This window comes from Palaemon carinicauda, chromosome 45, assembly GCF_036898095.1.
Source record: "Palaemon carinicauda isolate YSFRI2023 chromosome 45, ASM3689809v2, whole genome shotgun sequence".
NCBI classification, from domain to species: domain Eukaryota; kingdom Metazoa; phylum Arthropoda; class Malacostraca; order Decapoda; family Palaemonidae; genus Palaemon; species Palaemon carinicauda.
In genome coordinates this window covers 32,383,732-32,396,231 of record NC_090769.1, presented here as the reverse complement: position 1 = coordinate 32,396,231, position 12,500 = coordinate 32,383,732, and the positions used below count along the sequence as shown (strand labels likewise).

At 38.6% G+C, this 12,500-nt stretch overlaps 1 protein-coding gene across 1 annotated transcript in view; it reads left to right on the top strand.

The window, feature by feature from the left end:
• Window positions 1-12,500, top strand: part of LOC137634688 (uncharacterized) — a 31,104-nt gene that overhangs the window by 16,807 nt on the left and 1,797 nt on the right. The window contains exons 2-3 of the mRNA XM_068367172.1: window positions 10,029-10,127; window positions 10,326-12,500. The exon at window positions 10,326-12,500 is cut by the window's right edge and continues 1,797 nt beyond it. Of these exons, the coding sequence (XP_068223273.1) occupies window positions 10,029-10,127; window positions 10,326-12,500 (2,274 nt within the window). The remainder of the gene's footprint in view (window positions 1-10,028; window positions 10,128-10,325) is intronic.

Here is a 12,500-nt window from a genome sequence, read left to right as displayed (position 1 = left end):
ATACATATATATATATATATATATATATATATACATATATATATACGTATATATATACTGTGTATATTTATATATATATATATATATATATATATATATATATATATATATATATAGTATGAATGTAAATTATATATACATATAAGTGTGTGCTGTTATCGTTATTGTTATTGTTGTTCAAGAATGTTAACTTCCTATTTCTCACCAATTAGAAGGAAGGTGTTACCTCGGTACCCTTCCTTCTGCACACGAGCTGTAACCAACGACAGTCAAGCAACTACGTGGTACATGGGACACTGCTTAGATCAACAGAGGCACAAATGGATTTGTAAGAAACAGACCTTAATCGTATTTAATTCCACAGCCTTTGGGATTACTCTTGAAATTCTTGCTGTGAGACAAGGTGTAACCTTTCGATCTTGAGGATGGCAGCATCACGTATATTGTGCCGTTGGTCACCTGTTTAACAAAGTTACATACAATGGAACCTTCAAGTAAAGGTGTGCAAAGCAAATCACATGCAGTACAGTAAATCTATCAAGAATGAAGGTATGAAGCAAGTTGCATCAGTGGCATATGTAGACTTTGTAAACTAGGAAAGTCTGTTTAATTTTATAGTTCTGTACCTGCAGGAAGGAGGAAATTGAATACTTTTCCACATCTGGGCTATGGACCACAGGGAGATCAGAGTTAGGAACTTGACTGGGACCAGCCACTGGATACCATCACGGTCCTGACGTAGCACGCAACTACTTGGAAGATGAATCTCGTATTCATGTGATCATACGCCACTCATGATGATCCTGAACTTGTTCCATCTGCGGGATGTCAAGTCCTGGAGGTGGACATGTTGGACCACATTCAGCCTGGGCAGGGGACAGGCATGGCCATCATAGTTTTATTGCACCTGAGCAACTCTTGAAACGGCTCAGCGGTCACAGTCAAGGGCCTTTTCTTACCAACATTCCATAAACGACAGAGGACTGGCAGGCACATATGTATGTAGAGAGTGACCATACAGTAACCTGGCAGGAGAGTGACCAGCAGCAGCACATGCAAAGTTGTATTAATTACTTCCTGGTAGGTAATGTCCCTAGGTACACTGTCACTCTGCAGATACGGCACACAATGTATGTATGGCAGTGGCGGTTGTCTGTTTGGCCTCATAGCAGCAATATTTGTTGACCATAGTGGCCAATGAAGCTGATGAGCCAAGGGCAATGAGTTTCGGTGTGAGTTCCTCATCTCTGACTCTCATGATGATGATCCTCTTTAGCTGAGTCTCTTTACAAGCAGCAGAATGGCCTGGACAGACGTCCATTTCTTCTGCTACGTGCTTCAGTTGGATGTAGAAATTACTGAAGCTTTCCTCTTCCCTCTGTTAGCAGGAAAGCAAGTCACAGCATCATGAAGCTTCATTTTACAGGTTCTTGATGTATTTCTGGAGAACCTTCAAGACTTTCTCCACGCTCCGACATGTGTCTGGTGGCACATTGAGCATGTGTTCAAGCAGCCTTTGAGTCTCCAGGCTGCAGCACATGCAAAGTTGTATTAACTGCTTTCAGATAGGTAATGTCCCTAGGTTCACCATCATGCTGTAATCATCCTAGTGTCTACACCCTTCCCTAAACACCCGATATGTGGCATAGGCCGTAAAGGCACTAGAATCTGGGCAATGGCTTTCTATGGGGGCAATGGCTGGGTGAGTTATGTCACTTAAGAGTGTGTGGGAAGCTGTTACCAGTCTTCCGGTGTTACTTGCTGGTGGCCAGGGTTAACCATGAGTAGCTGCAACAGCGCAGTGAAATGCTGGCCTTCCTCCTCTCTTCTTAAATTGTCCTCTTAGCAGCATAGATCCTCTTCACAACGACATTGTTCCTTTTCTCTCTGATGGTGATCCTCTTCTCTTCAATGTGCAGCCAGCTTAGCCTGTTAAGATTCCTCCAGGTATCTGATCAGGGGCCTTAACTCTCCACCTGAAGCTGTAGAAGGCAGTAAAGTGAGGTGAGGTGAGAGCAAAGATGGGGGTTCCCGCATTATAAAACTAGGTAGGGTTCAACGGTCTATTGGTGAGACTGGGTTTTTATTTCAAAACGTAAATCAACAGTGGCAAACATTGGCAGGCGTGGGAGTGTGGGAGGGCTCCAGGGTGATGTGAATGGTCCAACACTGACCATTGAGCATTGAGTCACTTAATGAATGGGGCAGTGGGCAGTGAATGTGTCCGGTGATGAGAGAGAGCACGCATATCAGTCTCCAAAGCCGGGTGATAATAAAAAGGGGTCTCCCGTATGACTGAAAGACACAAAAGAAATACTGCCCGTTAAAACTAAAGCACTAACACCACAATGTACTAGCACCGCACGAACAATTCCAAAATAAAGCACAAACACAGCATCAACACTGTAACATCTTCACGCTGTTAGTGGACAATGGCAGCTTGATCCAAATGCTGGATTCTGGTATTCCCTTAAAATGCTGGATAGTTTAATTACTGAGTCATGGTGATATGATATGATGACTTACTTAAGGAAACAGATGATTGCATGGATGGAAAAATAAGATTCCAAGTTGTAGATTATTTCATTCCATACGGCAACATGGTAAATGCAGGGGTGCACCGCACGGGGTATAGCTCAGGCCAAGAGAAGCAAGAAGTGATCATGTGCATGCATTTAATGGAGATAGCGCGAATTGTGTATATGCGTGTGTAACAGACAATATTCATAATATGCATATATGTAAGGTAATACATAAAGTAATCGACAGTAGACTCAACATATGCTGTATCCTCTAGGCCCGGAAAAAGTGAATCTACTTGGTATTAGTTATCAAATATCAGAAAATCATTTGGTACATAGTTGTAATCCCATGCCTTTTTTCCTCACTGGTAGTAACACATCACAAAGGCCTGACTACCATGTCACTAACTAACTGACTGATTATTCAGGACTCAAAGGGTCTTAAACTTAGGATACCAAACCGCTTGCTACAGGTTATGATTCTAACCTGTGTCCCTCAATTCACAGTCAAAAATACTACTAATCTGTAGCTCAGTGGTACGGCGATGAGCTCACAGTCTAAAGCTCGTATTTTTTTATCCTAGCCCTCAGTCTAGCTAAGAATATTTACCAGGGTCACACAGCCTAGAATCGGTATTATTATTATTATTATTATTATTATCATTATTAATTGCAATTTGGAAAACCTGGATGCTATAAGCCCAGGGGCTCCAACAGGGAAAAGAGCCCAGTGAGGAAAGGAAACAAGGAAAATTAAGATATTTTAAGAACAGTAACATTAAAATAAATATCTCCTATATAACTATAAAAGTTTTCACTAAAGAAGAGGAAGGGAAATAAGATAGAATAGTGTGCCCGAGTTTACCCTCAAGTAAGAGAACTTTTACACAAGACAGTGGAAGACCATGGTCCAGAGGCTATGGCACTATCCAAGGCTAAAGAACAATGGTTTGATTTTGGAGTGTCCTTCTCCTAAAAGAGTTGCATCCTTTAAGACAAACGTAGAATTGGAAGACTATACCTTTATGGCAACAGTTTCTCTGTAATGGAAAAAGTTTATCTTTGGGTTATTAATGTTGTAGTGTGGCTAACAACTTTGCCATCTAAATCCTTGCTAAGAAACACGGTTAAACTATCCCTTGTCGAGGAATCCTGTAGGCTACATGGTGATATATACATATATATATATATATATATATATATATATATATATATATATATATATATGTATATATATATACATATATATACACACACACACACACACATATATATATATATATATATATATATATATATATATATATACATATATAATATATGTGGTGCATATATATATATATATATATATATATATATATATGTATATGTATATATGTATTTATTTATATATGTATGTATGTATGTATGTATGTATGTATGTATGTATGTGTGTGTGCGCGCGTGCATGTAGATGAATGTATTTCTGTTAGTGGGGTAAATTTATTTATACATTCTCAAGTACTGTGGGAAATTACAGAATCAAATTCTTTACTTAGGATTCTCTTCAGTTTTATAAAATTAGGATACCTCTTATTTGAACTTGTGAGGAATATAATTTACATTAGATGATTGTTCCCCATTAGATAAGCAAAACTAATTGTTACCAACCCTCTTTAATGACAGGATGACTTCAAAATAGGTAAAAGTCAATTAATTAACAAAACGATAGTCTCTTTAAGGTCATCGTGTGACAAAATGACTTGCTATTGGCTGCCCATGAAGTAAACCCCATTTGGTATTAAGCCTCTTATAATTAAGTGGTTAAAAAAGGTAATGACTCAGTGCGGAGGGAATTTGGTGAATCATTATTTCTTGTCAGTTAAATTGCAGTCGATCAAAGAAACAAGTAGTGAATGTCTTTTGAAATTGATGGTAGAAAATTAATAAACGCACAAAATATCAAACTTTTATATCACATTGAAATTTTACAAGAGGGCATGGCAAGATCAGTAATGACAGGCCTATGGATTTGCAGTAAAATATTAAGTAAAAATTGTATAAGTGGCCTATACAAAAATGACACCAACAATACCTGTCGGAATTAATATTTAGAAAAAAATGGCTGTCGAATAACGAAAATCACACGATAAGGGTCAAAATGATGACCAATTGAGAGAGAGAGAGAGAGAGAGAGAGAGAGAGAGAGAGAGAGAGAGAGAGAGAGAGAGAGAGAGAGAGAGAGAGAGAGAGGTTATCTGATGTTCCTTGCCCTTTACCTTCCAAAAAGGAGAAAGTACAGTAACTTCAGAGGCTACTTGTTGGTCACCTTGCACACAGTTCATACCATAGCGAATCTGAAATTATTCTGTTAAATGGATAACTTTGAAATCCTAACAGATTATTATTATTATTATTATTACTATTACTATATTCGATACCGAGAGGTTGGAAGGAAACCTCAGTTTAATAAGGAACTGGAGAATTACGACAATGCCTTCATTCCCCTCATCAATAAAACATTTATCTTAAACTAATGCATGTGATCTATCAAAAATGACAGCTAAGTATTTAGATATGCACATACAAACAGTCAACCCCTCCCAGCCCTCCTCCTTTCCTAACTACCATATGGCAGTTTGGGCATACATATATTATATATATATATATATATATATATATATATATATATATATATATATATATATATATATATATCATACTTCTAATATCTGGATTCCCTCTATACCTCGGTATCAGAGACCCAAGGGGGAAAATACACTCAAAGATAATAGCTTCTGACCTGCCATGAAATCGAACACAGGCCCAAGAAACTGAGGTTCCATTGACTTGGCAACTTGCTAAGTCAATGGAACCTCAGTTTCTTGGGCCTCGGTTCGATTCCCCAGCTGACCAGAAGCTATTATCTTTGAGTTGATTCTTCCTTGGGTCTCTGATCCCGAGGTATAGAGAGAATCCAGATTTTAGGAGGAGGATAATATATGGCTTATATGACTATGAAAAAATGCATCTAAACTAAACTAAACTCGTTAGTTTCTTTGGTTGCTGCAACCTCACTATCCTTGTGAGCTAAAGATGGGGGGTTTGGAGGAGCCTATAGGTCTATCTGCTGAGTCATCAGCAGTCATTGCCTGGCTCTCCTTGGTCCTAGCTTGGGTTTAGAGGGGCTTGGGCGCTGATCATATGTATATAAGGTCAGTCTCTAGGGCATTGTCCTGCTTAAAAGGGCAATGACACTGTCCCTTGCCTGTCATTCATGAGCACCTTTAAACATACTGTACCCAAAATGACCAAGGACTTGAGGGTAAACTCACGCAGGTAGTGGAAGGTCAAGGAAATCTGCACTAACATATTCCTGTCTAAATATTGAACTACAATCAGAGAAGTGCCCCTTCTTCAGCATGCAGAAAAAGGTCCACTTCCTTAGAAGACAGCTGCAGAGGTCCATTATAGATCCCAAGACATCTCCTGAGAGTCCCTTGCCAAAAAGTTTTTTACTCAGAGGAAATGCTGTAAAATCTCCAACTGTGAAGTGATAACAACTTTATGGACTGCAGGTACCTTTGAAGATACAGCTGACAGAGAATGGATTTCCAAAGGTTAGTTCTCTTGGAGCTCAACTAAACATACTAATAGATTGAGATTGAACTCACCTAGCAGTCATTTGGGAGCCCTTCGGAATATCCTGAGACCTGGCATCAACACTTGTTTGATTAGCAAAGAAATCAGGATGAACATGGGAAAAGATGTAGGTGTAAAGGTGATCCCATGGGTGTTAGAAATGGGAAAGAAGGAAAATTGGAAATTTCCTGTTTAGCCATGTGGCAAACAGGTTACTTGTGGGTGATCCTCAGAGGGTAATAAGCTTTTCCACCTCACGAGGAAGGGAGCACTCTAAACCTACAACCTACACCTGGTGACTGAGCTTGTCTGCTAGAACATTGCTCTTGCCTGGAGTGAATCCCGCTGACATCTCTTCAACATTGTTCAATGCCTAGATGTGCACCTGTTTTGTCAACTCTCAAAGACTGTCCGAGACAGTCCCTCCTTGCTTGCTGCTGTTTGCTATGACCATAGTGTTGTCGCTCATCAGCAGTACTGAGTTGAGGCGCTCATTTTCCTGTGGACAGTTCAGATGTTCAAGTGTTTTTCAGGTTCCAGTGCTAGGGACACTGCATGCATTACCAATAGGTTAATATGTAGGTGCATCTCTTCTGGGAACCTATTTTCAATTATGGGACCCACCTTTCCTCACCTCTGAGAACAGAAGCATCTCAGAAGGTAGGAAGTTGAGTGGAACTTCTCTGGTGAGGTTTTGTCATTCAGCCACCATGAGAGATCATGGCGTATCTCTTGCTCCACTGGAACAAGATGGGAAGGAAGATCACTGACAGCCTGCCAGTGATGCCTCAGACACCACTGAAGAAATTGCTAGTGGAGACAAACATGTGGAACAGGATTTTCCAACATGGAAAGATATGCCATGAGTTTTAGCTTGAATGGGAAGGGTAGAGCCACATCTTTGACCATGCTGTTGCAATCATCAGATAAAAAGATTCATTGCTGTTGTAACTATCAGCATGCCAGATACTTAATCCTCTGCTTGGGAGTTAAACTTAACTTTTCCTGATTTCTCAAAATCCCCATATCGCGACAAAAGGGAGTAACTCATCTAGATCCTGAAGCAACTGCCTCTCTAGAAAGGCCAGCATCAATTGAGATACCTCAACAGACGTATCTTGTTTGAGAGGGCCATGCTCAGACCAGAGTGAACACTAGCATGAACACTGTATGAGCGGTGAACAGTTTGAAGCACAGGACTTTCAACTAGTACACTTCTCCCACCAGGATGAACTGAAGGTACCTCTAGTAGTATTGATGAATGGAAATTTGAAAATATACATCCTTCAGGTCCACCAAAAGCATGAAGTCTTCCTCTCTGATAGCAGATGACTCCTCCATTCCCAGTCTCTTCACCAGGAAGAGTAGATTGTAGAAATCAAGCAAATCATCTCAATTGAATTCATTCACTTCCTTCTCCCCCATTGCTTTCACCAGTCTATCTAGGAAACCCTCGAAAGGCTAGCCATGGAAGGTTTCCATAGCAGCAGACTAAAGAGTTGTGAAGACTGTATCCTCAGTCTTGAGTCTCTCCACAGGCAAAACTGAAGTCAATGGGAAGAGGCAACAGGCTCACACTATGGGGTACATAGGATTTTTTCGGTTGAGAGATTACGGGAGGCAGGATCTTGCTGAATGACAGTGAATTCTGGGGCATGAAGACTATGGTATCTCAAGTGAGGGTCTTTGATCCATGATGTGCGCCAAAAGGCTGATCAAACACATTTTCCCAGGAGTCACAGTACCTTCTCCAAAGTCAATACACTTACTAAGGAGTATAAAAATGTCGACAAACAAACACTCAGTCTTATGATTTGCTGGTTCTGCTGGCACTGGACCGGAGCTGGGTGTCATTGTGTGTGTTGAAAACCCATGACTCCTTCTTCCTCATAATGTAGAAGGTCTCAGCAAGCACCTCTGGAGATTCTCCCATTTTATGCAAAATGTGGTCCAAGGACGGAGGCAGGCATGTACCCTCCTTTACAGAAGCAGGAATACCTTTGAACCTCACAACCCCAGAAACTGATGAAGCACATTGTACTTAATCCCCTGTGGAGAGTAAAAGTGACCGCTGTATCAGGCGGTGTACAGGCGTATCAACGTACAGATTGGTCACCTGGTGGTGAAGAACCTTTCCGCTGATTCCATGCATGCGATGGGGAAATCTCAGTGCTTGTGTGAGTACAGAGAGTAGTCCTGGGTAATTAACTGTTCCTGTTCTCAGTTGAGCAACATTTCAAGAAACAACAGTTGATAAGTTTTCAGAGGAAATTAGAATACTGTATGTAGATTCTGATGTGAATTCATTTTTATTAATGGAGATGTTTTATGTTAAATCTTAATCAAATGGCCAAAAGGCTTCAAAAGTTATGTTCCTTAGTACTAAAGTTCTAAAATTGACACCTTAAGCAACAAAATTCGAAATATTGATGTGATGAAACTTTAGCAAAGACACTTAATTTCAAAACCAATAAGTATAGTACTTTGACCTTGCATGGTAAGTCTATTCCCAAAACCAAATATTTTGAATATGATTTTTCTCTGGTGACCGGTAAATCCCACTAAGGAAAATTCCACTTGGAAAATTTTACTATAAGTAAATTTCACCCTGGTATATTCCAAAAAGGTAAATTAAAAAACAGTAAACGATTTATAAAAAAAATAATTACACACGCCCTTGTTACACAATTCTTATCTCATTAGTCTAATTTATATCTGAATTTCACCAGTGTTGGTACTTTTTTCTCAGCTTAACTTTGCAATCTGAAACCCTTAACCATGGCAGCATTTATAACATCCAAAAAAAAATATAAGCTTTGAGATGAAGAGAAACTTATGTATGCAAAGAATAGAGTTAACAGTAGCCTCATGGACTTTCATATGCTTCTGTATTTCTCCATTTAGAAGTAGTTGGGTATGTTTTTCATCCCGGACATTCTCTTTGGAAGAAGACATGTACTTCATAAGAGTAGGAAATGCAACACGGATGAAACTTGTCAGTTTAAATCCAGGTAATTTTTGCACGTTGAGCATTTTTACCAATTGAAGACACTGTCAATGGATTTGAAGACTTGTCTGATGATGAAAACATCTCTCGGATTTTATCATCTATTTTGAGACTTCGTACATTGACTGAAGGGATGTGGTATTCGTTGACGAAGAGAAATCCTGCAGTTTCCTATTAATTCTGGAATGCACAGGGCAGAGTTTTAAATGCTATGCCAAGTGAAAAAACTTTGACAGAAGAAATCCACAATGCTTTGTGATCACCGGTAACATCCATACATCCAAATTGCACACATACGACGTGGGGACTTCATAACAACAAAAATTGTCGAATAAAACACTTGATGCATGACTAAATATGCAAGATAAGAATTATCGATATGAAAACATTCTGCAATTTTTTCAGAAATATTGCATACAATCTGTCCTAAAAAAATTTTCATCACACATTCTAAATTTTTTTCATAACATTATTTCTATGATTCCAATCATTTTTACCTTAATGTGTGAATAAAATATGAGCTAAAATGTATTCATATAATTTATCTATCATATATATTTTAATATACTATAGCTGAATTTACCTTATTGGAATATGCCCTAGTAAATTTTACCCATATATAGTGAAATTTTCAGAGTGGAAGTTTCCTTAGTGGATTTTACCAAGAACCTTTTTTCTCTAGTTGTCATAATGAAACAAACGGTTTGCATATTTCCAGGACCTAATGATAATCAGCATAACCTTCTAAGAATGGTTAAACAAGCTTAGGTGTACTTAAGAAACGAACATAACATAAAAATAGAATAAAAGAATAACAATAATGCGCTGGTAACGGAACTTCATTAGGATATCAATTCATTATTGTTTCTTCTTTTCAGACATGGTTGCTGTTGACCGCTATTTTTAGTTCGAGAGTGCTGGCAGGTCCTTTACCTCAAAATGGTAATCGAAATCAAGAGCTGATAGGTCAACATAAGGTAAATACTGGTACATAATTCTATTCTACTGTCCAGTCTAATGGAACAGATTATATTTACAAATGCTTGATATTCAAGAAAATGTCTGTATCCTTTGAAATAGAAATATTAATCTATGTGGGTTAATTATTCAACTGACTTCTCAAAATTACTAAATACCATAAAGATGGATCATATAATAAATCATTCTTTTCACAGGCTGAGGGTGTGGAACAGCTGCAGAATACTCCAAGCAATACCTTCCCAGGTAGTTTTGCATTACAAAATGAAGCACAATTTTCTAGAAATTTTGCCCCTGGTTTTCCAAGCCAAAATGGTTTTGCTGGAAGGAATAATGGAGGTAGTTCCATTGAAGTTGTACAAGTAACCCATCCTTCTCTGACTGGTGGCTTAAGTTCTCTGGAAGAGTTGGGTATTAGTTCTTCAAATTCCCCAACAGGCAGAAATAATAACTTTGGCAGTTTTGGATCAAACGGTGGTGTAGGATTTTCAAGTGCTGAATCTGGAGTCAATGCTCAAAATTTTCCTCTCAATAATTTCCACAATCCTCCTTTTCACCCCCAAAGTTTTGGTCCCCATAGCTTTGGAAATGGAGGCTTCACAGCACCCCCTTTTGTAGGTCAGGGCTTCAGTGGATTGCCAATTCATGCAAGAACAACAGGCTTTAGAGGCCAAAATTTTGTACCAAGTAATAACTTTAATAATGGTGGATTTCCCAATCTTGGCTTTAGCCCTGGATTTAATCCAACACCTTTCATTGGTGGTTTTCCCTTTCCCAATAGCTTCATTCCTTTTGGCCATGGGGGTGGTCAGTTCAATCCAAACTTCCCTAATGGAAATTTTGGCAATGGAGGGTTATTCCCAAATGTAGGTCCTCAAAACACAAGAGTCATTTTACAATCTGTCCCTGTAGTAGTAGGTATTGTTAATGAAACACATGCACGTGTAACACCGCACAATCAAGACTTTGGACAAAACTCTAACTTGGCTAGATTTAGTCTGGACAGCGAAAGACAAACATCAGAAATAAGACCAAGTCATCAGAATGAAGACAGTAGAACAAACTTTCCATTAGACACAGTTGATTTTGGTCAAAGAGTACAAGAAAGTAATTTGTTTAGCCAAATATCTGAATCAAGTTTGAGTAAAAGAATTGATGCAAATAATGACCCAAATAAAATACAAGTATCTTTAGATACTGTTGACAGTTCACCCTTCCAGACAGAGCCTCTCCCATTTGCTGAAGCTCTAATAGTTACTCCAAGTAATGATGAATTTGGGGAAATTAACAGAGCAGGACTGACAGCACATGAAGAAAGTGCAAGATCAAATCTTATTAGGTCTGAAGAATCAACAAAATTTACCGAATTGGATAAGTTAGCAAGACCTATCGTAAATACAGATAACTCTCAAGCGTTTTCTACATCAGAATCACCCATATCAAATACAGGTTTTGGAAACTTATTTGATGCCAATTCAGATTCTTCAAAAGTAGACAACTTAGGCATATTATCATCAGAGTTTCTATCAGCCAATACAGCAGAAGGATCAGCAACTACTTCAATTGAAAGTCAAAATGCATTACCAATACTTAGTGCTCTAGCAAGTTTTGCAACAATAGGAACACCACCTGTTGAGAATTCACATATTACTGAAACTGCATTTAATTCATTTAATGGAGAATCACCTCAGTTCAGAACCAGTTCACTATCAGAAATCACTGCACCACAATTAATAACAACACCTCCCCCTCATAGTTCAACCTTTCAGGTTATAAACACCACACCCATCTCAACAATTTTCGAAGATAATTTTAATATACCAGCTGACTCTAGTTTACACACTGGAATATCTTTAGTGGTTGACCCAGTAGCAGTACCAAATAATGAAAATGAAAGTGTTCAATTATCAACAAAAGGAGTAATGACTGGAGAAACTGGAACATCAGCAGGAAAAATGATGCATGTTGGGGATCATGTGTCTCTTACACCAGAAATTGTACAAACTAAAGTAGAGCCTCTCATCCAACTGAGCTCAAATCAGGGAAAAGCTATAGACCCAATAGAAACACAAGAATTCCCTGGGGCACCTGGAGTAATCACTTCTATAATAGACAAAACACCAACTACAAAAGAACATACAAACACATCTGTTAGAAACTGCAGATGTAGATCACATGCAAAAAAAACTGCTTCACAAACCACTACAATAACAGAACAAATTCCAGTCGCATCACCAATTTTAGAAACCCATGAAGCAAGTATACCAATAGTTCCTGTGTTCCATTCAAAATTTAGTGCAACTAAACCAAACACTGCGTTTACAATAACCCCTTCACCTCTTACTGCCACACAGACTCCTTCTTTTGATATT